The sequence below is a fragment of the Leuciscus leuciscus genome (genome assembly GCF_965113295.1).
Source record: "Leuciscus leuciscus genome assembly, chromosome: 20".
NCBI classification, from domain to species: Eukaryota; Metazoa; Chordata; class Actinopteri; order Cypriniformes; family Leuciscidae; genus Leuciscus; species Leuciscus leuciscus.
In genome coordinates this window covers 5,689,989-5,711,401 of record NC_138744.1, presented here as the reverse complement: position 1 = coordinate 5,711,401, position 21,413 = coordinate 5,689,989, and the positions used below count along the sequence as shown (strand labels likewise).

The following is a 21,413-nucleotide window of genomic DNA, read 5'->3' as shown; positions in this document are numbered from 1 at the left end:
AATAAAAACAGCAACAAGAGCAAACAAAAATCAACGGCCGTGTTGTGGCGGTCACACGTAATCATCATCATCCTTATTATAATAAGCACATTATAATATATTCATTGTCTTACAAGTCTCAGTGTTTTTATAAACATAAATAAACAAAAATTTAGATCAACTTAATCAACGAAGAAATTATTTTTTGCTGAAGTCATAAATCCCGCATACTTTTTTCAGCCCCTCCCCTTAAACCACCATCCGCTCATTACTAATGGATGAAATTATGTTTGTTTTTTTCCCTCCCCGACGAATAAACTGTTTCACGAAGAAATACGACAGATTACAAAAGTGAAATAGTATTTCATGTCGACAGACTTCCCTTCTGAACCAAATTAAGCAGATTTATGGCTGTATGAACCATACATTTTGTGATACTATTGTAAAGATATAGTTTTGGATGATAATATCATGGTGCTTTGACAAACACCACAGACTTGAATCATTAGTATATTAATTTAACATGGCATTAGCACGGAATAACTTTCCAAAACACTATGGTATTAGAATAAGTCAGCATTAAAAAAAATTAAATAAAAAACTCATGTAATTGCTTATTCAGTGCTGAATAAAGACCAAAGAAAATAAAAACCATAAAAGACCTGATTCTGTCCCAGGTTACAACAATTTATTAGTATTCATTGTTCTTTATACATCACTGTAACATTATATTCCGGTGAAATAGATGAAGGATTTGTTTGCACGTTGAAAGGACGTCTGTGCTCCTCTCGTTGTGTGCGCAGTCAATCTAGACACCGGAAACAAACAAAAAACCTGACAAAAACCAAACAAAAAAAACTCCGGGACAGGACACGTGAGAAGAAGAGAGTCCGTCAGATTCGACCCTGTGCTCGACCGCTGAGACGCCCGTCCGGGGCTTTTCCTCTCCACAGTAGCAGCAAGCTCTTTATAAACGATTCATTTACTCTATGATCTAAAAGACAAACAAAAATATATACTGTACTGCTACTGCTAATGAGGCCTGAAGAACCTGGCTTGAAACTAGATTAATAAAGTGCGAGAAGCAACCCACCAATCCACACACTGTATATTAATTTATATATATATATATTTATATATAAGAACAAATCTACTATCTTAACATTAATTTACAGGGTAATATACATTATATTAGTAACAGCTGAGATATCAGCACAAAAAAAAGATCACTGTCACACTTAACAGCAATACATATCATATATATATATATATATATATATATATATATATATATATATATATATATATATAAAATCATATACATAAATATAGAATTGTCATTATATTCATGAAAAACAATTAAACCACGTCTCAGGCTTTTCAAATGATACCCTGAAAAGCAATTAATCCGTCAAGACGTAAAAGGTTTCTTAGAAAGAGAAACAGGGAAAACAAAAGTGCCCCGTTTGGATTATTTGAGGTCACATGACAGGAATTTGCATATTCCACAAATCTATTGCGACACATTTCTGCCTACGAACAGTAAAAGTCGGCCCTTCCGAAGCGGAGGGGTCGGTGTTAGCCACACTCACACGTAAAACCCACTGAACAGAACATTACGACGATGGGGTTTCCGATTATGTGCTTCGACATGGGTGTGCTATGATAGTGAACGACAGAAAGACTACGAGTTTCACGACACTTGAATATTTCGCCTCAAAAGAAACTACTGACGTGTTCTCGTCTTCTCGTGGACGCCATCGCGATCCCAAAAAAATGCATATTCTTCCTCTGAGAGCAAGGGAATGTATTTTCAGTTTCTTTTTCTGTAGTTGTTTTTCCCCCCGTCGATCCCCGTGTTGCAGTAGTGACATCCTATGGGCTAACATCATCTTTTGAACGTTCTCCTGCCGCTTCAGCTCAGGTAAACTGGACCATGGCAGTTCTTGGGCAGCCCAAACCCGTGCCGCCACCACCATCGGTTTTTCATCGTCATCTCCACTCGATGCTAAAGGTGCTCACGGGGGTCCCTTTTTACATCCTCCCGTTAGTTAGTGACGCTGCACACGGCTTGAACAAAACACATATACTAAACAGCACAAAGAAGAGCTCTGTATTAAATGCAGGAGTAACATACGACAAGCGCGGTAACAGTAGCGTCCGTTACGGGCTTCCTGGGAGCCGCGGTGATGTGCAGTAAGGTTTGGGATCTGCCTGGTGTCCAATTTCCTCTTTCCAACTAACAACACAAAGGTACCTCCCTGTATGCTGCTACTCGAACGACCAGATCTCAATATCCTGCACGAAGAAATCCTCCTTCATGGAGAGCATGGGATTCCCGAAGGTTTTGCATGAGTGACTCCTGCCGTGATAAAGATCCCCGTCCAACCAAAGCCCGAATTCACCACTGAAAGAGGAGAAAACATTCTCAAATAAAACCTTCAAGTAAATGGACATGGAGGGAATCATTTTAAAAATAAAAATAAAGGACTGTACAAAAATAGTATAGAAGGACACTAGTCCCTCTAGCTACGCAAGCTCATTTTTCATCCGTCGTTGCCTTTCCAAATGTCATGATGCAAATGATAACCACTGCTGAAAAGTTTGAGGTCAGTAAGATTTTGTTTCTTTTAACACTTTAAACAGCGAGGATCCATTAAATTGAAGTGAGAGTAAAATAAAATAAAAATTTACACTGTTATATTCAAATAAATGCTGTTTTTTAACGTTCTATTCATAAAAATCCATCACGGTTTCCACAAAAATATTAATTAACATTGATAATAATAATAAATGTTTCTTGAGCAGCAAATCAGAATATTAGAATGATTTCTGAAGGATCATGTGACAGAAAATTCAGCTTTGCCATCAGAGGAATAAATTAATTTAAATAAAAATATATTCAAATAGAATGTAATCATATATTTTTTATCAAATAAATGCAGACTTGGTGAGCAGAAGATACTTCTTTCATAAATCTTAACAACCCCCAAATTTCACAAAAATGTAAACAGTAATGTAAGAATGAATTGCTTTCTCAAAAGTTTCTAAGTGTGCATTAGCAGAAACTGTCATCTACTACGACCAAGTTAAATTGTCAACATTTTCACAGTTAGCTATCGGAAAAATAACCGATCTGCAGACATTTGAAACAAACTATCTTACCCTTACTGAGATTTGTAGTTAAGAAAAGACTTGCATGTTTAGTTTGTGCAACGAGACAATAAGCTTGCAGTGTGCTGGCCAAACGTTCAGGTTTACATTTGCATACGCATTTCTTTGGTCTTACACAAACATCTCTAACGAAAATCAGTATTCAAAATATTAAAAGTGCCCTGAGTTACCGACCTTCCTCCACCAAAGGCTAAAGAGTCCATGTCTCCTTTAATGAAGAACAGATTATCACCAGTCCATTTGTACGCCTGCCAGTGAGAGAAACAGCATTTTAGAACAAGAAAACACACTTGGTCTCTCTAGTTCAGTTTAGTCAGGGTTTAAATCCTGCAATGAAGTCTTTGATTATGAAAATGACAACCACAATCAGAATTAATTTCAAACTGACAGCTTATTCTGCCAGTAACGAAAATGATTGGATAAACTGAGCACAAACCTCAAACTCTGGATAGAAGGTGAACAGGAAAGTCTCTCCTGTGCCGTAGAAACCCTCGCTGACTTTGAAGGGTTGGGAGGCCAAAGCCCCAAACATCTACAAGAGCACAGAGACTAGATTAGGAAACCAAAATCTTTACATTGCTCCTGGTCACATGACATACGAGAACCAATGGCTTTGGTGTTTTTTAAATATTGTGTTAAGGTCTGAGACTGTCACTTGTGAGAGAGTCTGACCTGTCCGTCACTGTCTTTGATAACCATTAGCATGGGCGATTCCTGATCCTGCATCGTCCGGTACAGTGTTTTAATGCTCATGCCATGTTTAGATGTGCTGAAGGTCAGATTCCAGTGGTAACCGATGGTTCTGGGTGGAAGATGTTTCGCCAACTGCATGAAAAACAGGAAATAAGATAATGCATGGTTAGGTGTGCATTAAACTATTTTAATACATGACATGGAGGCAGAGAACCACTGCTGACCAGGGTTATTTTGGTTAACTAAAAACATTTAAAACTTTTTTGTTAATTGAAATAAAGCTGAAATAAAGTCAAAAATAAATACAGGATGGAAAACTTAAGCTAAATTACATTTTTTAAATGTTGCCTTGGCAACTAATTGATATTTAATAAGTTGAAGCACTAAATTCACTAACTGGAAATAAATAAAAACTAACACTAAAATAAAAATAAATTAAACGTAAATAGTAATATAAAAATAATAATAAAAATGACAAAAACACATACATTTACTAATATTATAAAAAAATAAAAAAATAAATAACATTAATAAAAACAATAAGAGTTTATAAATAAATATATAATACTGGACACCAAGCTGTGAATCATTCCGCTTACATGTGTTTGCAGAATTGGATAAAAATACTGATTTATTTTTTGCTTAGTAAAGTTTGTTTCTACAGGTAACTGGATCTAGAAGAGTAAAATAAAGTACCATGGTAAGATTATATTTATTTGAATAAATAATGAGTTTAGTTGCTTCAAAATCAGCAACGTTACCACCTTTTAGCTTTTCAGTAGTGAAGCTATTTCACTGCTAAAAGTCACGGGGCAGCACTGACAACATGTTTCTGTGCTCCTGAATGTTCCTGTTATTTTTTAAATAGTTTCTGCTGTAATCTGTAAGTAAAAATAAAGTGATAAAAAGAAAAGGTGGAAAACAGCAGAACACGAATGAATAACACAGCAACATGAAGATGTAGAACGAATAAAAGACGTGTGCAGGATCAGAGCAGAACCTGTGAAACATTAAGAGCCCAATTACAGTAGCATTGACCTTTCCACACCAGTAGACACAGAGAAGCTGAACGCCATATTATATACAGTGCTGGTCAGAATTATTTGCCCCCCTTGGTAATATGATCAAAGATGGCTGTAAAAAATAAATCTGCATTGTTTATCCTTTTGATATATATTTTTTAAATGCAAAAATCAAACCTTTCATTGAAGTAAAATAATTGAAAGTGGGGAAAAAAAAAATCATGTTGTGAAATAAATGTTTTTCTCCAAAACACATTGGGAACAATTATTTGCCCCCTTTTATTAAATACCTTTTGCAACCTGCTTTTTCCAAGATAACAGCTCGGAGTCTTCTCCTATAATCCCTGATGAGTTTGGAGAACTCCTGACCTGAGATCAGAGACCATTCCTCCATACAGAATCTCTCCAGACCCTTCAGATTCCATGTTGGTGCTTCTTCTCTTCAGTTCAGCACACTCATTTTCTGAAGGGTTCAGGTCAGGGACTGGGATGGCCATTGCAGATGCTTGGTTTTGTGCTCAGTGACACATTTTTGTTTTGATTTTGATGTTTGTTTTTGGATCACTGTCCTGTAGGAAGATCCAAACATGGCCCGTTATAAGATTTCTAGCACAGGCTGTCAGGTTTACATTTTTTATCTGTTGGTATTTGATCGAATCCATGATGTGCCATGTGTCTGAACAAGATGTCCAGGAAAATTAGACCCACAGCATTAAAGATACAGCAGAGTATTTCATTTTACACATGGAGTACTTTTTTATCCCTGTATGAACCAAACCCATATTAAGTGTTTGCTGGCAAAAAAAAGCAATTTTTTGTTTTGTTTCATCTGACCATAGAACGTTTGTAAAGTAACTGACACTACTGTTTCTTTGGTCCATTAATCTTAAATAATATTTTAATACAGAATTTTGTCCACATCCGTGGAAGAATACAGATTATTCTGTCCAAGTAATTTTTTTAAAAAGACCATTTTATGGCGAACCAGTAGTATTATGGACTAGTAATATGTACTATTTTAATGGTGTTTTTATTTTCATTCACTGTCAGATTTTTTTCTAATCTTTAGGGGTATTACAGCTTAGATACGCTGTAAAGATATGCACTTTGTACCTCATCTACCCCTAAAGTCCGATTTACACCGCACTGACAGACGGCAACAGATACTTTGTCGGATTTATCGGATAAGTGTGTTACCCCTGTCGGAGTCTGTTGGAGAGACATGGCATGCTGTAATCTGGTGACTGTCTGCGTTGGTCTAATATTAGTATTAGTAGTTTTTCTTAAATGGAAAAGAGTAAGCATGAACATTCTGTTTAGTTTTTTCCTATTCCATGAAAGAAAGAAAATCATATAGGTTTTAATGACCAGAGGGTGAGTAATAATTTTTGGCTCAAGAACAATCTCCTTCACTTAACCAATCGTTCTTATGCCCTTGGCCATAACATGACAAGTGAATAAATCTGTCTGTTAACATGTCTGAGACCATCCTCCGGTCGAGGATCAATAACCAGTGAACAGCAGGGAGGGACGTCTATTTTTGGACCAGTGGATCGATGAAAAACTGTGAAGCAGCTCTTTTGGATGAAACAAACAAACAAAAGAGCTTTTTTTGACAGCAAACACTTAAAATGGGCTTGGTTCATACAGGGATAAAAAAGTAGCCTGGTAATACCATTTTACTACTGCTACTTCGCTTAGAGTCTGGAAGGGCATAATTGAAAAGCGTTTTCTTTCTGAAGTTTAAAATCATTGGTTACCCGTAAGCCAATCACATAACGTTTGGTTATGATGTGTGTTATGAGCCGGCTCAGCCGCATCGAACTTCAACTATAAACACATGTATGATGCGAAAACAAAACCATCGGGCGAAATACCGGAGTGAACATGGCTGTGAACGACTTTTGCAGATTATGTGAAGTAAATCTACGCATCCACGGTACAATCAGCGTCTACGTCACGGCTCTCAGCCCGCCCTCTGTTCGTTGATTGGCCGGCTGTTTTGAGGCCGGAGGAAAACTGGGAGATGGGTCGATATCTCAGACTGAGTACTGAAGCGAACTGAAATTGAGCGGAAGTACGAAGTCTGACGTAGTCAGGCTAATAAAAAAGTAGCCCATGTGTAAAATGAAATACTCTGCTGTATCTTTAATGCTGTGGGTCTAATTTTCCTGGACATCTTGTTCAGACACATGGCACATCATGGATTCGATCAAATACCAACAGATAAAAAATGTAAACCTGACAACCTGTGCTAGAAATCTAATAACGGGCCATGTTTGGATCTTCCTACAGGACAGTGATCCAAAAACAAACATCAAAATCAAAACAAAAATGTGTCACTGAGCACAAAACCAAGCATCTGCAATGGCCATCCCAGTCCCTGACCTGAACCCTTCAGAAAATGAGTGGGCTGAACTGAAGAGAAGAAGCGCCAACATGGATCTGGGAATCTGAAGGGTCTGGAGAGATTCTGTATGGAGGAATGGTCTCTGATCTCAGGTCAGGAGTTCATTATAGGAGAAGACTCAGAGCTGTTATCTTGGAAAAAGCAGGTTGCAAAAAGTATTTAATAAAAGGGGGCAAATAATTGTTCCCAATGTGTTTTGGAGAAAAACATTTATTTCATAATGTGATTTCCCCCCCACTTTCAATTCTTTTACTTCAATGAAAGGTTTGATTTTTGCAAACATTTTAAATAAAATATCAAAAGGATAAACAATGCAGATTTATTTTTTAACAGCCATCTTTGATCATATTTACCAAGGGGGCAAATAATTCTGACCAGCACTGTATATATATATATATATAGACACACATATATGGTGGCTGGGCGGCAGGCGTTTCCTCAACACATGTTTGTGTCCAGCGTTCTCTGTGCCCTCCGGCGGCTCCAGGCTTTCCCAGCGCTTGGAGAGCATTGAATTACTCTGCGTAATGACACAAGTTTATTTGATTTACCAACAAAATGGTCTACGTCTGAATAAAGGGGTCTGTGAGAGGCCACCTCAGGTGATCCATTCACAGAGCGCTGATGCATTTGAAAGTCGGGCAGCCGCAGGGCGCAATGACTTAAACCTCATAACAGCACAAAACCGCTGGAGCTTCACAACAAAACACAGTGTAAATGGCACAGTGAGATCAGATCAAAAGATCAGGCCGTCATGTACGAATATTACAGAAATGTCCCTGACAACTGCAACATTTATTAAACATCAGTCAAAAAGTGTCTGAACACAATCATGCTTTATTTCTGGAAGAAAGTTGAACAACACATGATTGTTGTAACGGCAATAAAAAAAATTACTTACATTTTTTTTCTGTTTCAGTGTTATTTTTTAATTATTAAAAGTAGTAATTTATACTATTATAGTATTTACTCATATTTTGAAACAGCTTTTTTTTTATATCAAAATTTTTGTTTAAAGTTGAGTAAATTTGTTATGTGCAACTGTTTTTTTTTTAATACACATTTTTCTATATATCTTTAATTTATTTAAACTTAAAATGATCTTATTTTAGTTAGTTGCCAAGGAACAGACTAGATACTGTCATTTAAAAAAAAAATTTTTTTCTATATATCTTTAATTTATTTAAACTTAAAATGATCTTATTTCTATATATCTTTAATTTATTTAAACTTAAAATTATCTTATTTTAGTTAGTTGCCAAGGAACAGACAGATACTGTCATTTTTTTAATATACATTTTTCTATATATCTTTAATTTATTTAAACTTAAAATGATCTTATTTTAGTTAGTTGCCAAGGAACAGACAGATACTGTCATTTTTTTTATATACATTTTTCTATATATCTTTAATTTATTTAAACTTAAAATGATCTTATTTTAGTTAGTTGCCAGAGCACTATCTCATACAATCGTATGGCTTCAGAAAACAAGTCATATGTATAAGGAATCATTTTCTGAACTCACTCAACAATTCCTTGTTGAATGATTAATTTAAAAAGAACCAACTCAAATGAGTCATTTGTCTATGAATCAGACTACACTTAATGCTTCTCAGCATGCATCCAGCAAAAGCAAAGCAATAGAAAGACATTCATTGTCTTTGTATTATTTTGTGCCACCCATTCTATCTCATCACATTCGATTTGGACTGCAAGCTTACAAAACTACGGCACAGCGGCATTAATCCTAAATAATATTTTAATACAGAATTTTATCTTTAGGGGTATTACAGCTTAGATACGCTGTAAAGATATGCACTTTGCACCTCATCTACCCCTAAAGTCCAATTTACGACAGACGGCAACAGATACTTTGTCGGATTTATCGGATAAGTGTGTTACCCCTGTCGGAGTCTGTTGGAGCTTGTTTTGCCCGATTGAACATGGTGAATCAGAATCAGAATGTCTGAGAAGTGATGTCATGGCATGCTGTAATCTGGTGACTCTCTGCGTTGGTCAAGTATTAGTAGTTTTTCTTAAATGGAAAAGAGTAAGCATGAACATTCTGTAAAAAAATTTTTCCTATTCCATGAAAGAAAGAAAATCATACAGGTTTTAATTACAAGAGAGTGAGTAATAATTTTTGGCTCAAGAACAATCTCCTTCACTTAACCAATTGTTCATATGCCCTTGGCCATAACATGACAAATGAATAAATCTGTCTGTTAACATGTCTGAGACCATCCTCCGGTCGAGGATCAATAACCAGTGAACAGCAGGGAGGGACGTCTATTTTTGGACCAGTGGATCGATGCAAAACTGTGAAGCAGCTCTTTCACCGCAGCGCCACTGTGCGCTTACCTTCTCAATCTGCTCAGCCTCCAGAAGGTCACTGGGTTCGTTCAGGTTGGGCTTGAAAGTCTCCGGCTCCAGACTGGCGGAGATGGACGTGCCATGTGTGGAGTTCACGTCCTCTTTTGTGGTGATCTAAAGACAGAAGACACCATTAGCAAACCGTCTAGTGCTTTATGCCACATAAATCTGAGACTATAACAAGGCATGACTCTAGATCTTCCCTTAAATTTACCCTCGCAGAAGGGATTTGGTATTCAAAACATTTGTGGAAGTAAAGCTGCATAGAACTAACATGCAAATTCAACCTGAGCAGGAGCTGAGTTGACTATCTATGGTGGAATTAACCTAAGGGGACACACTAACCTGAGGCAACAAATCTAATCTCACAGGAAAGGTTTTGGCGAGGCAGTATGGGATATTGTTTTCATATAAAAGATTTGTTGTGCATTAGGCTATTTCCCCAAAGTCAGTGGTTCTCAACCAGTGGAACTTGTCAATTTCCTTATTCAGCCTGTTATTATAATAATTAGGCATACTGTTGTGCCTATGCAGCTCATGGTAACATTAACAAGCTTCATTATATGAGCATAAGGAATCCTGAAACACATGAACTGATAAAATGTATACTTTAAATGCAAGTACAATCACACTTTTATAAGAATGTTTTGTACTGTGTTGGATCACCACTTGATTTTCAATATAAAATCTGGTTCCTGAAGCATAACCAGTAGAGAAGCACTGCTCTAAAGTCTGCGACTAGTGGTGTTATTTTACAATGTAGTGAAATAGACAGTTAACATTCCCTCTAGTGGCCTAAACACACTCAGGTTACGCTGACCGTGCTTCAATTACATCAATTGTTTACAACAAATAATCGAGCAGCAGTCAGTGCAGGTCTCGACCCACACACCCGTCATGGAAATACAATCCTTTTTCCCTAACACAGCATCCAGAAAATTCCTCATTTCAATCAGCTTGTGTGTTCTAAGGGCATGCAACTGCTTGGTATCTCCAAAAATGGAATGTAGCAGATCAGCAATGACATAAAGCTGCTAATTTATGTATCTACTAATTAGAAAATTCTAAATAATTCAAAATTGTATTTAATTTGTGAGTTCCACTAACAATATTTTAGCAATTTTCCAGGGACATGAAGTTCTAATTTGTGCATCTAAGAATAAAAAAAAATAAAAAAATCACTTAAAGTACTTTGGTATAGAAAAACAAATTTCAGGAAATTATGGAATTTTCTGCACAAACATTGTTTGGGTCACAGGCTCAAACTGGCCATCCACAGCAAGGCAAGTACAATCTACAAAACCTAGAACTACATCTGCAGGGTTCTACTGATTTTGTGCACCTGGAGGCGTTTGCATAGGGAGCGCAGATCTTCACTGTTTAACGCATCGATCCGGCAGTGGTACTCAGTCCATGAGACTACCTGCTCCAGAGACGGGGACACAACCACACCGCTGAGCAGGACAACAGGATGAGGCCAAAATATGGACAAGAATGTGCAGATTGGAACTCTTTTAATACAAGATGTTGACTACTAAAGTTTGAAAACTGCGGTCAGGAATGATCATCTTTATGGTATATGGAAGGGATGAGTGTAAGATTGAAAGTCTAGATCATGTCTATACGTTAAACTACAGCACAAATGTGAGCAGACAACACAGAGAGTGTTTTGCATGATTGTGTGAACTGTTTTGCATGAAGCTCTGCAGACAGATATGAAAATCATATTCATAAGAGCTAACGTAAGCCATAGCAGAGCCACATAGAAATAACAAACACCCAATGTCCCCACAGAAACTAAATATTCTGTCATTATTTTACTCACCCTTATTCTTAAACTCAAATGTTGCATACTTGATTAGAAAGCTCTAAAATTACTCAGCTACCATTCCACTTGAATAAAGACTTGCACCTCTAAGCAAGAATACCACCTTATGCTGACCTTGAAATTTTACGGCATGTTTTTATATCTTCAGTAAATGTCAATTCTGACCTGTCACATAATTTAACAGCTTGTTGGTTGCCACACCTATTAACTATGTGACACATTCAATAACACATTCAACTTATGACCTACTAACAACATGAAAGAATCGTTCACTAGAAGCAAGGTTAAACTTTTGTCATTTACCACTGCTCAGGTCATACCAAACCAGGAAGGTTATTTATGAGGAATACCCCAGCCAATACCCTATTCAGTATTATGAAAGTGAAAGGGGACTGAGGCTGTCAAGCTCCAAAATGATAAAAAAAAAAAAAAAGGCAATACATGTTTTATAAAAGTAGTCCATAAATTAAATAGAAAACAATACAAAAGTCTTCAGAAGCCATACTTTTACGTAATTAATTGAAGTAGTTAAATGGAACATCAAATTATTGAGTTGAAATAGTTCAGGTTTTTTGTTTTGTGAACTGGAACAACCGATTCATTGAAAAGATCCGACTCACAAGAACGATTCACTAGACCAGTGGTTCCCAAACTTTTTAGAGCGGTGTACCCCCTGGGGCATTTAACATCCTTCTGCGTACCCCCCTCTCTTCTACTAACTTAATTATTAATATAATAAATAAAGCAATAAATTAAACTAAATTAATAATTTCATTTAAATGAAACCATCAACGAAAGCCATCTTTGCACTGCAGTGGCACAAGCTGAATCTAGATGTATTAACACTGTTAAATCCTGCTCAGAGGTGGATTGAATTCAATTACAATGGCATAAATAATGTTATGAGATAATGTTTTAAATAAAAAATGTTCAATAGAAAAATATGAAATGATGGTAAAAATGAAGTGATGCTTTTAAATATGAAACTAAAATTGCCAGTAGGTGGTGGCAAGTCACCGTCTTAATGATTAAGTCATTGAGTCAATCGTTCATTCAGTAACGAAGAAAGCGGCTGTATTTATGAATGGGTCATTGAATCATTGACTCTCCAGATTTGTTCAAAGCTGCAAATTCGTTTACTAATGAAACACCGTTGTGTGTTGCTTGAAGACCCAAGTTTCTCTGAGGCTTTCGTTGGAACTATTATTTTGTTGCAAAATAAAGCAAACAAATGCTGCATCCTTTGAAGGGCACACTCGAAGGCTGATTGCGTCACTGCTGCGCGACGAAGGCTGTCCCAATTGGAAGGCTCCTTCAAATGCGTCCTCCGTTTCCCGTGAAATGAAGGATACAACAGATGGATCCTTTGCTGTCTTGCCTACCCCAGAATTCATTGCGCGCCAGTGACGACAGGATTGAGAGAAATTACTGAATTACACTTTTAATTATTAAGTATTGCAAACGCATACAGAAGCTCAACCAAACATGAATGACGCGCAAGAACAAACCTCTTCCGGAGGCTCAAACGTGTTGCGTAACCAATGAGGTTCATTCTTTTGTGTTACATCGCTGTTACGTTTGAGCTTCAAACAATCAATCTTCAGAAATTTTGGACTAAATCACTCAATTCATATGGATGTTTTACAATCTCTATATGAACTTTTTGAAGCGTCAAAGTTTCAATTGTATAGGCTGTCTATGGAGGGACAGAAAGCTCTCAGATTTTATCAAAAAGATCTTCATTTGTGTTCCGAAGATGAACGGAAGTCTTACGGGTTTGGAACGACATGAGGGTGAGTGAGTAATTAATGACAACATTTATTATTTTCGGGTGAACTATCCCTTTAAAAAGTCCACTCCCTATTCACCTTCCTTATACAGAAAAGAGCAACGAGGACGTTCACTTTAAATTCCTCTTTCGTGTTTCATGGAAGTCGTCATACTGGTTTGGAATTTGGAATGTTCTGACGTAGAGTAAATTATGGCAGTTCTTTTTAGTTTTTTTGTTGGTGAAGTATCGCTTTAAAGTCCTGCAACACGCTGACTTACAGTGTTAATCGACATTAAAGGAGAAATTATCAAGCCAACAGTCATTATACTCCAAGACGGTAAATAAAAGTTTTAGCCGATAAGTTGCCACTTTACAACCCTCAATAATGTACAAGGAGGAAGGTTAACTAGAGCATTCATAAAAAATGCATCTCGTCTGATGTGAGACATCCACTGATTCTCTATCACACACACACACACGCGCTCCAGCATCACAGATGAAAGACCAGTAACAGCAGCAGAATATCACATCTCACTTTTATACTGTTTGACTTTAAAAGCAGCAACACACACCAATGAAGACAGCCCGCGTCAATCAACTCAGCCAGACATTATGCGCTAATAATACAACAGAGCACTCACACATTAGTCTTCAGCAAACGCATTCACACAAAACACTTGTGATTACATACATAAGTGTACTTCGGAGTCAGTGGTTTTCCTTCCATCACCCGCTTAGAGAACACGGTATCACTATCTGTCACATGCAGCCTTCCTTCGGCCGACGCCGGACAACTTGCCATATTCAGACATAAACACGACAAGATATTGACGGACACCTCTGAGAGCCAATGATATCGCACGAAACGGAACAATTCGGTCTCTGATTGGCTCTGGTACAATAAGTTCCGCCTCGTGTACGGAAGACTTGTGCTTTTAAAGGGACGATCGCACCTCCCTAAACGCGACCTCTAAATCTTTTTTTTTCTTTCTTTTTTTTAAAATAATGCTTGAGAAGAGTAAAATGATTAATGATATAACACGGAGGGATCCAAACGGACATTATGAAAAACATATGTTGTCGATGAGGACTCGTTCAGAGTTAAACACACACGTTCTGTATCTAGACTAAACATGCCTATATTTAGTCCCCTTATCGTTAAACCAATAAACTGCTTTTTGAGCAGAATAACTGAGACACTCTGGCCATGTTTCAAATGCCACTTACCATGCATGAACACTAAATAACCTAATGAGTTGCCGCCAACCTGGAAAGCATTTTTTGAGCATGATGCCCACAATGATGGACTGTTCACTATGTTTTGAGAAACAACAAAGTAGCAAAATTGAGGCAATATAATACAAGATGTCTACTTAACATGCACGTGTGCCAACGATTATAATATTTACACTGAGAAATATTACATATGACATGAGAAGTCAGTATTAAAACCACCCACAGCAAATTTAACACTTAAAAATGATACTAATCCACTCGCCGTTTATCAAATAAGAGTGCACCTCAAAGTAATAATATAACTGCTTTCTTGAATACTTTTACCAGCATTACCTTTTATCAGCATAATAAACTGGAAAGTATGCCTCTCTTTTTGCTTTAATGACAACAACACTCGAGCAGACATAGATTCCACAAGTACTAGCAAAACCTGATGATCCATGTTATCCCAGATTGATCTTAGTGCATCCTCTGGAAACAATGTACGTTATATGAATGCCCCCAACTTGTTAACGTTTAACTGCTTAACAATGTTTAAATTTACAGACATCACAATTTTAGACTGCAGAGGAAAATACGGGCCAACCAAAAATTCTCACAAAAAACAATTGCACTAAAGTGTCATTACTCTAGGTTGTTAAATGTTACAATTGACCCCTGAGTTATCCCGTCACAATATACGGTTGAGTTCATGACTCACGCCACGCCACCCCTGTGGCCATGATTAGAGAAAGTTAATTTTATTTATTCATATCAAAAGATCATGTGGCTTTGCAAAGATCCTCTAGTTCTAGAATAACAAATCAGTCTATTTTGTTCCCTACATCATTAATTTAAAGTCAAATTTAAATGCTGCCATGGTCATAGTATCGGTTTCTCAGTGCCACAGATTAGTTTCAATACGGCAACCGGAACACAATAACATGCAGGGAAATCTCAGGTGGTAATGTTTCCAATTATTCAATCAGTAAAACATCCAAACTGAGCTGGACCACCACACCACGCATAATACATGAGGAAACAACACTTGCACCTGTAGGCATGATTTGCTTGTATCTCATTCTAGTCGGGTTAAACCATGCCTTTTAAACATGACCGAGGGATTCATGCATGCATAAACTGCATACATGTTCCTCTTTCTTGAAAAATAAAATAAAACAATAATAATAAAACAATTGCACAATCATGCAAAACACCAGCTGCAAGCTCACAGTGAACAATGCATCTTGGTTTCACAAGAAACTTATCGACCAAGTGCAAAACAACCCAGTGAGAGAAACATTAAGCAAGATTGAAAACAGGAGATGTGACAACAAAGTATGACTGGTGCATGAAGGTGTATTAAGTGCGGGGAACACAATAAAGACACTTCCAGACACCTGGAACATAGAAACAAACAATAAAGGCACAAAGACAGGTGCAAATACAATAAAGAGAAAATATCTGAATCAAATATAGTGCATATCAACATAGAGAATACAGACATGGGCATAAATCACAGATATAATATCAATCCAAAGATTGGTGCTGGACGGGCCATACCTCCCACTCCTTGGTTGAATTTTCTACAGTTTGCTGCTCCTCATTTGCCTCGGACTCCTCGATTTTCTTTACCACGATGAAGCCAGGATCACGGCTGATGATTCCTAGCCCATCCCCAAAAACATCAGGGCTCCACTGGATGAAGAAAACGTACAGGTGGTCTGACCTAGAGAAACAACCGCAAATACATTGTTAAAAATTATATTACATGTCATCTATTAATTGTCTACGAGTCAGACAGAATCTGATGATTTTTTCTGCTCTGATTTTAGGGGAAAATATGAGGAATTCTGTGGAATGGATTTAGATGTTGTTAAATATGTTAAAGGTGCAGTAAGCGATTACTGAGAAACGCTGTTGATATTTGAAATCGGCACCCAAACAAACACACCGCTCCCAAAATAACAAAACGCTATGCAACACAGGAAAGACCAAGTATGGAAGAATCAGCTGTGATTCAACAACATACCTCGCATATCTTGGTTCTGTGAAAAACAGCAGAAACCAACGTTACTCATGTATCGAGCAGAAACAAAGCAACTTCTGTGTCTGTTTTCAGGTCTCTCCAGCACTGAAAAGCTTTCCCTATATTAACAAGGGTCCAATTGCCGATCATAACCCTTCTTCCAATTATATTTCCAATTATAGGTTGGCACACCTCACTGATCTAAAAAATATTCACAAAATTAAATGTTTAGGTGCTGATTTACATTTTCAACAGCGGATTTCTCAGAAATACCTTGGTGCACCTTTAAACTACATTCTTACGGGTGGGATACAGAATAATGCAAATATTGAAATGTGTTCCACTTTTATTAATTAAGGAGTTTCGGGACACATTTATGTTTTTACAAGATATTCTGTATGAGCAGAAAATAGTGGACATACTGTGAATCTTTATTTCACCTTTTTCTTCATTTAATGCATTAATATATTTTGCTAAAAAAATAATCAGGTATCTATAATATACACTACTGTACCATTCAAAGGTTTGGGGTCTGTAGAATACATTTTTTTTTTTTAAAGGCTTAACCATTTAACCAAAAATACAGTAAAAAGTAAACCGTAACAATGTAAAATATGATTACAATTTAAAATAACTTTTCTACTTGAATATATTTTAATAATATATTTTTTGAAAATGGAATGCATTCCTGTGATGCAAAGCTGATTTTTCAGTATCATTACTCCAGTCTTCACTGTCACATGATCCTTCAGAAATCATTCTAATATGATGATTTGCTGCTCAAGGAACATTTCTTATTTCCAGTGTTCTTTTATGAATAGAAAGTCTAAAAGAACAACATTTATTTGAATAAGTAATCTTTTGGTAACATATTTACTGGCACTTCTGATCAGTGATTCATATTTTTTCTTTGTTGAATAAAAGTACTGCTTTCTTTTAAGATTTAATTTTAATTTTTTTACTGACCCATAATTTTTGAAAGGTAGTGCATGTCTGCTTTTGCTTTTTTTTAATAGGCAAAGCCGTGGAAAACTCAGTGTGACTTGCATCAGGATGCGGCAGGCGGCTGACAAGTGGCGTGAGCTTCAAAGCCTCGTCTCTCGGCCCCTGCTCTCACACTATTGTCATGATACTTTACACTGATCATCCGGGTCGCCACCCAACTAGGTCACGTAGCCGAGCCCGACCATGTCTCAGTGATAACAACAGACAGCAGTTTGGCCACAGAGCTTCGCAGTGCTTCAGGAATACAGACTCTGTTCAATACTACACCACACAACAAGCAGACTGTCAACGCTAATCTATTCTGACTCTCTCATTCTGATTTAACCCAGAAAGTGTTTCCTAAAAAATATCTGTGACTCATCTCATGAAGTGATAACACAGAATAAGTTCCAGTGGGATGAAGAACACTGAGCGCTTGTGTTGAAATCACAGTGTAGAAGAAATGAGACAAAGACTGTGCTGTTTCAGTACTAGAGAGCTAATCGCATAAAAGACCGAGTCAAATTTACATAATTTCTCATTTAAAATAATAATGAATTCTTGCAAAATGACTTCAACTGAATTATGCTGTAATTTCATAGAGAAACATAAATAGGTCACATTTCAACTCAATAATAATAATAGCAGTAAAAATAATGGTAACACTTTATAATAAGGTTTTGTTTGGTTAGTTAACATGAACTAACAATGAACAACACTTATACAGCATTTATTAATCTTTGGTTATGTTAATCTAATTTTTATCTGTAAATATTAGTTCATGCTTTGAGTCCACATGTCCGACTCACCGCTCTTGGGGAACGGCAAACCAGTACTCATGCTTGCGGTCGCGCTGTGCGTACTGTTGCATTGAGGCGCTGGCGTTGGACACAAACGTCTTCTTCATGGCCTTGCCCACTCGCAGACACAGAAACTTGTGAGACTTCGGCCTTTCCTTGGACAACATGGGGCCTGAAACACAGAAACAAAAGCACATCTACATATAATATACTATAATATAAAGAAATAACTGCGACTGAGATGTTGCTTGCAAAAACTACTAATACAAGACCTAGTTTGAATGGCAGTCTATAAAATTCACAGTGATACATCAATCATCAAGGACATGAAGCACAGTATTCAATAGTCACTGAAATAAAAACAGTGCCTCAAATGAACTAAACCCTTGCCGGGAGATCAGATCCAGTGCTGAATCAAATGCATCTTTTGTTAATAACTGATTAGAAGGTTAACGCAGCGGGAGATGCAGAAAGAAACACCTTACACCAGTGCTGTAAGAGCCAAAGCCCTTTACACAGCCAATGCAACATTAATCTACTTACACTGCAGCACACAGTGGGAGGGCATTCATTTTCAATGGACTAATTTGGTGTGTAATTCAGATGACTTTTTAAAGTCGGACCTGAGCTGCGGTAATAACCCCTTGTGATTTGTCAGAATGGTTCGATGATTCACAAAGGGACATTCGCTGGGACAGGAGTCAAAGTTCAATCCCATGCCATTAGGCTGATTTGTATTGCTGTTGAAAAAGCGAGGGGAAAACGTAATATTGTTTAAAAAGTATATTTTAGTCTTTTTAGTAAGTTTAAGAGGTCATGTCATAATTTTTTTGTCATCTTAAAATATTTATATAAAACAAAATAGATATATATATATTTAAAAAAAAAAAATATATATATAAAAAAAATATATATATATAGGCCTATATATATATATATATATATATATATATAGAGAGAGAGAGAGAGAGAGAGAGAGAGAGAGAGAGAGAGCTGTTATCTTGGAAAAAGGAGGTTGCAAAAGGTATTTAATAAAAGGGGGCAAATAATTGTTCCCAATGTGTTTTGGAGAAAAACATTTATTTCATAATATGATTTCCCCCCTACTTTCAATTCTTTTACTTCAATAAAAGGTAAGATTTTTGCATAAAAAAAAAAAAAAATTAAATATCAAAAGGATAAACAATGCAGATTTATTTTTTCCAGCCATCTTTGATCATATTTACTGAGGGGGCAAATAATTCTGACCAGCACTGTATATCATTTTTTAAGCTGGCATGAGACTGATGAATATGGCTGTGCTTCCATGTTGTGTTGCTGTGAAGCAAAACATAGTGCACAAGTCATATGGACTACTTTTATGATGTTGTTTTACAGCTTGATAATATATAAAATCACATAAAAAATATATAAAAAAAGTAAAATGTCCAACCTCTTTTTCACACATTAACAATATCGCATCTATACTGCTTCATCCGAACTACCTCATCCTGACCGGACTTTCTCAACAACAAATATGCATTGTTGACACGTAGGTAGTCACATGTTCATCTGATGTCAGTAAGCTGCAGATGTTCAGACACAAGCCATATGTTTTCAACTTTTTTATCCCACAAGATCCAGGAAACTGCTTTGATTTCTCATATCATCACACCTTTAACTCACTCCTGAGCTCATTCTAAAAGCCGGATCAGCCGTTAGAGTAGAATAACTATCAGTAGATGAGTCATACGCTGGGATGGAAAGCATCTTGGGGTATACAAAGAGCTTAGCACGTCTAGAGCTGAAAAGCATGGAGGAAAAATTATAAAAATATACAAGTGGGAGTCTAAAAATGAACATTTCATTATCTGCTTTCCATTATAAGATTATGGAGCCTAGTGGACATACTTCTCAGCCCTGAGTAATAGCGCTCTGGCATCTCAAGTGTATATCATACCATTGTATTATTTGCACCTGTACCACTCTACCCTCTAAATACCACTGAATATGAATATGATAACCATTCAGAAACTTGGCATAGGGTTATAATAAGTTTAGTACAACACAATGCACATTTTTTTGTTTTCCTATTAAAAACAAACATCTAAACCTCTTAGAACAAGATATAGTTTACATTAAACAAAATTTCTTGTATATTTAGTTTAGAGGGAGAAGTTTTCCCTAATTTTCCCTTTGAATTAAGCATTGTTGATTTATTATTATTTTAATTTGAAGCATAAAACTTTTAATTATTTCTAAAAAAATTATTTCGCTTTTGCTGTGAACGCATCTTGTTTTAAGCTTTAGTTTATAATTTATTCTACACTACCTTTGAAAAGTCAGTACGATTTTTTTGAAAGAAATTAATTTTAAAAATGCGGAACTTCTGGACTTTCTATTAATTAAAGAAAAGTGAAATAAGTATCACAGTTTCCACAAAAAATATTAAGCAGCACAACTGTTTTCAAAATTGATAATAATAAGAAATGGTACCTTGAGCATCAAATCAGCATAAGAAAATGATCATGTGACACTGAAAATTCCGCTTTGCATTACAGGAATAAATTACATTTAAAAATATATATTCAAAAAGAAAACGATTATTTTAAATTGTAATAATATTTCAAAATATTACAGATTTTTTTGTATTTGATCAAAATAAATGCAGCGTTGGTGAGCCTAAGAGACTAATGCATTAAAAAATCATACCGACCCCAAACTTTTGAATGGTAGTGTATTTTGTTTAGATATATTTACTGAAAAGCAAGAGAAGACATGCTTTTTGCAGAGTATTAATACAAAATCACCACCTTAGGCAATAAATAAACAAAAAAATAGTTCTATAGCCAACACATTCAACAACTTGTGATTAAACACATTATTTGTAGATAATACATTAAAATTTTCAGCTATCTTTTTTTTTAAGGAAAGAACTGGCTGTTGTTTCTGATGCATGGTGGATTGAGGAGAGATCCCCTGACATGATTGTAAAGCCCTTTGGGTGTACAGTAGTACATATGAAAGCGCTATGTAAATGCCTCATTGATGTAATGTTAGTGTGCATGTGCAGTTGTCAGTTTTGATGGGCTTTAGCTTATCTCGCCGTCAGACAGAGGGCCGCTGGCTCAGTCGTGTCAAGAGATCAAAGCAGC

General features: G+C 36.4%; 1 protein-coding gene across 4 annotated transcripts in view; it reads right to left on the bottom strand.

The window, feature by feature from the left end:
• Positions 1–645: 645 nt before the first annotated feature.
• The window catches only part of oxr1a (oxidation resistance 1a), a gene marked incomplete at its 5' end in the record, with an annotated part of 154,673 nt that continues 133,905 nt past the window's right edge, over positions 646–21,413 (bottom strand). For 3 of the 4 annotated variants that reach the window (XM_082150691.1, XM_082150690.1, XM_082150692.1), the window contains 8 exons: positions 646–2,386; positions 3,328–3,401; positions 3,590–3,685; positions 3,826–3,978; positions 9,641–9,766; positions 10,995–11,075; positions 16,030–16,195; positions 18,289–18,451. In XM_082150691.1, the coding sequence (XP_082006817.1) occupies positions 2,251–2,386; positions 3,328–3,401; positions 3,590–3,685; positions 3,826–3,978; positions 9,641–9,766; positions 10,995–11,075; positions 16,030–16,195; positions 18,289–18,451 (995 nt within the window). In that variant the 3' untranslated portion in view covers positions 646–2,250. The remainder of the gene's footprint in view (positions 2,387–3,327; positions 3,402–3,589; positions 3,686–3,825; positions 3,979–9,640; positions 9,767–10,994; positions 11,076–16,029; positions 16,196–18,288; positions 18,452–21,413) is intronic. The other variant, XM_082150693.1, reaches the window with a different exon arrangement.